This window comes from Mandrillus leucophaeus, unplaced genomic scaffold (assembly GCF_000951045.1).
Source record: "Mandrillus leucophaeus isolate KB7577 unplaced genomic scaffold, Mleu.le_1.0 Scaffold637, whole genome shotgun sequence".
NCBI lineage: Eukaryota > Metazoa > Chordata > Mammalia > Primates > Cercopithecidae > Mandrillus > Mandrillus leucophaeus.
Window position 1 is genome coordinate 650,573 of NW_012106886.1, and position 2,297 is coordinate 652,869.

Consider the following 2,297-nt stretch of genomic DNA (forward strand, 5'->3'; position numbering starts at 1 on the left):
ACATATATTCTCACATTGGGTCTAGGTCACAAAGACTGTGTGGAACAGCTCCAGTCCACAGCCCACACTTGGAGCATCTCTGGCCTAAAAGGTAACATTGCACTAACACTCGTCACACCTATCCTGCACCCTGCACTGTGCTGGGTGCAGGGATGTTACAGTTTACAGGACAGACAGGGTGTCTGCCTTCATATCTAGGCACAGAAAAAAGATAATCTGCTTGCAATAAAAGTTGTTAAAGAAACCAAAAGAAAGAAAAAATGTGATAGGATGGCAGGGAACATCTATTGTAAACTGAATATCTGGGGAAGGACTATTTAGGAAGCGCAAGGAAAGAACTTTTCAAAAAAAGGATCAGGAAGTGCGAAAGCCCCAAGGAGGGCAGGAGCTTGGTGTGTTCTAACACTGGAAGCAGGAAGTTGGAGCGTCATAAGGTGTTGAGATGCTGGGAGTGAGAGCACAGTGATGGGAGCCATGGAAGAGCCTGAAGGGTAGGGCCATGAAGGGCTCCAAAGGCACTCCTTTTCTTCCAGCAAATATTCAGTTAAATGCCATGCTTGCATTTTTACAACTGTTGAACCTTCTACAAATTGTATTAACTTATAGAAATCATCTAGCCTCTTGTTACTCCATGTGTGGGGTTCTGGGGACCAGTAGCATCAACATCACCTGGGAGTGTGACAGGCGTGTCATATCTCAGGATGGCCCTGAACCTGCTGGATGCATTTTGATGAGCTCCCCAGGTCATATCTACACATGTTGAGATTATAGGAGCCCCGATCCGGTGCATTGGATCTTGAAGGTGGCTGCATGGGGAGTCATTTAAAATGGTCACATCTGATGATCTGGATTCTGTAGTCTGGAGCTTCTGACTCAGTGGTCTGGGATGAGACTTGGGTATGGAGACCTACTGCAGGTCCTGGGGATTCCAGTGAGCAGCTAGGGTGTAACCTTGTGTGAGTCACTTGCTCTCTCTGGACCTGTGTCCTTTCTGCCCTCCTCAGGGTTTCTCTGATCATTTACCTGAGATTTCTCTGGTTGCTTTTGTTCAAGGTTGTATAAACCAGTTTGTTTCTCCCTTCTAAGACCAATAGGTTTCAGCGTTTAGGCAGAAGAGAGAACTGTTTCTCAGCTCTCCTACAGGTTTGCAAAGGGCATATCCCAGGCTCCTTTGAGGGAAAATGAATATCTTGCAGATGGAGACAAGCACTCAGAATTTTGAGTGAAAAACTATCTCCTGTTCGGAAGTAAGGAGCCCAAATGGAACAATGATTGCCCCTGTACTAGAGCTGCAAGGCCTCTTAGGGTCCATATGCATACCTCTACCCATTTCATGGATAAGGAAAACTGAGGCCCAGATAGTCTTCATTTCAACATCACATGATATAAGGGCAGGGCTAAAACCACAGCCACTCCTGTCATTTTTGTGACCTTGATCTCTTGCCACCCCATGTTTGAAGTTCAGAAACACTTGACGTAGCTAGTATTTATAAGGATGGGAAAACAACTGCTTAGTTGGGGAAGCTCTCTTACCAGTTTCTGGGTGACTCCAGGGGGAGCCCACTCGTAGGTGATGGTGTCAAAAGTGGGATCTTTCCCAGTGGCAATAGGGTTGGTCATGATCATCCGGTTCCTCTTATAAATCCGGATGCCGTCCCCACCTTTCACCCGAGCAGTGAGGGTGGAATACTTGGAGTCCATCAGCAAGCGGCCAATTTTCCGATCATCTTCTAGGTCAGAGGTTAGGCAGTGGTCCTCTTGGCTGCATTTGCAAGACTTGCATATTTTCCTGGGGGTGGGTGGATGGAGATGAGTGAGATTAACTTCCAGAAAGAAGAGGCAGATTCTTTTGCTAGCAAGCAGCATCTACCCTTTTAAAAGCAAGCTAAAACTTTAAGTTGGAAAGGTTAGCAGCAGACAAATGGTAACCTGAGACTAAAAGGCCTTTGGAATTGGGATTTGCATTTGGGAAATGACAGTGTTTATATTAATCTATCAGTGAGGAATGTAGGATACAACTTTCGCTGGTAAAAAGAGTGGCATGTTTTCACTCCTGCTGGTTGCCACGGCAAAGTCCGATTTGTTCATCAGAGATGCTCTAAAGCTGGGCTGGAGTCTGTGTGGCCCATAGCCTAAACCTGGCCCACAATCTGCTCTTGTAAATAAAGTTTTATTGGAATATAGCCATTCCCATTCATTTACATATTGTCGGTGGTTGATCCGGGGCAACAACAGCAGAGTTAGTAGTTACAACAGAGAGCGCCTGGCTCACAAAGCCTAAAATATGTACTTACTTT

The 2,297-nt window shown here is 45.7% G+C and overlaps 1 protein-coding gene across 4 annotated transcripts in view; it reads right to left on the minus strand.

The window, feature by feature from the left end:
- Positions 1-2,297, minus strand: part of LMCD1 (LIM and cysteine-rich domains 1) — a 78,860-nt gene that overhangs the window by 31,366 nt on the left and 45,197 nt on the right. For 3 of the 4 annotated variants that reach the window (XM_012000640.1, XM_012000641.1, XM_012000643.1), the window contains one exon: positions 1,534-1,789. The exons of the other annotated variant lie outside the window; for it this stretch is intronic. In XM_012000640.1, coding sequence (XP_011856030.1) covers positions 1,534-1,789 — 256 coding nt within the window. The remainder of the gene's footprint in view (positions 1-1,533; positions 1,790-2,297) is intronic. 4 annotated transcript variants of the gene reach the window in all.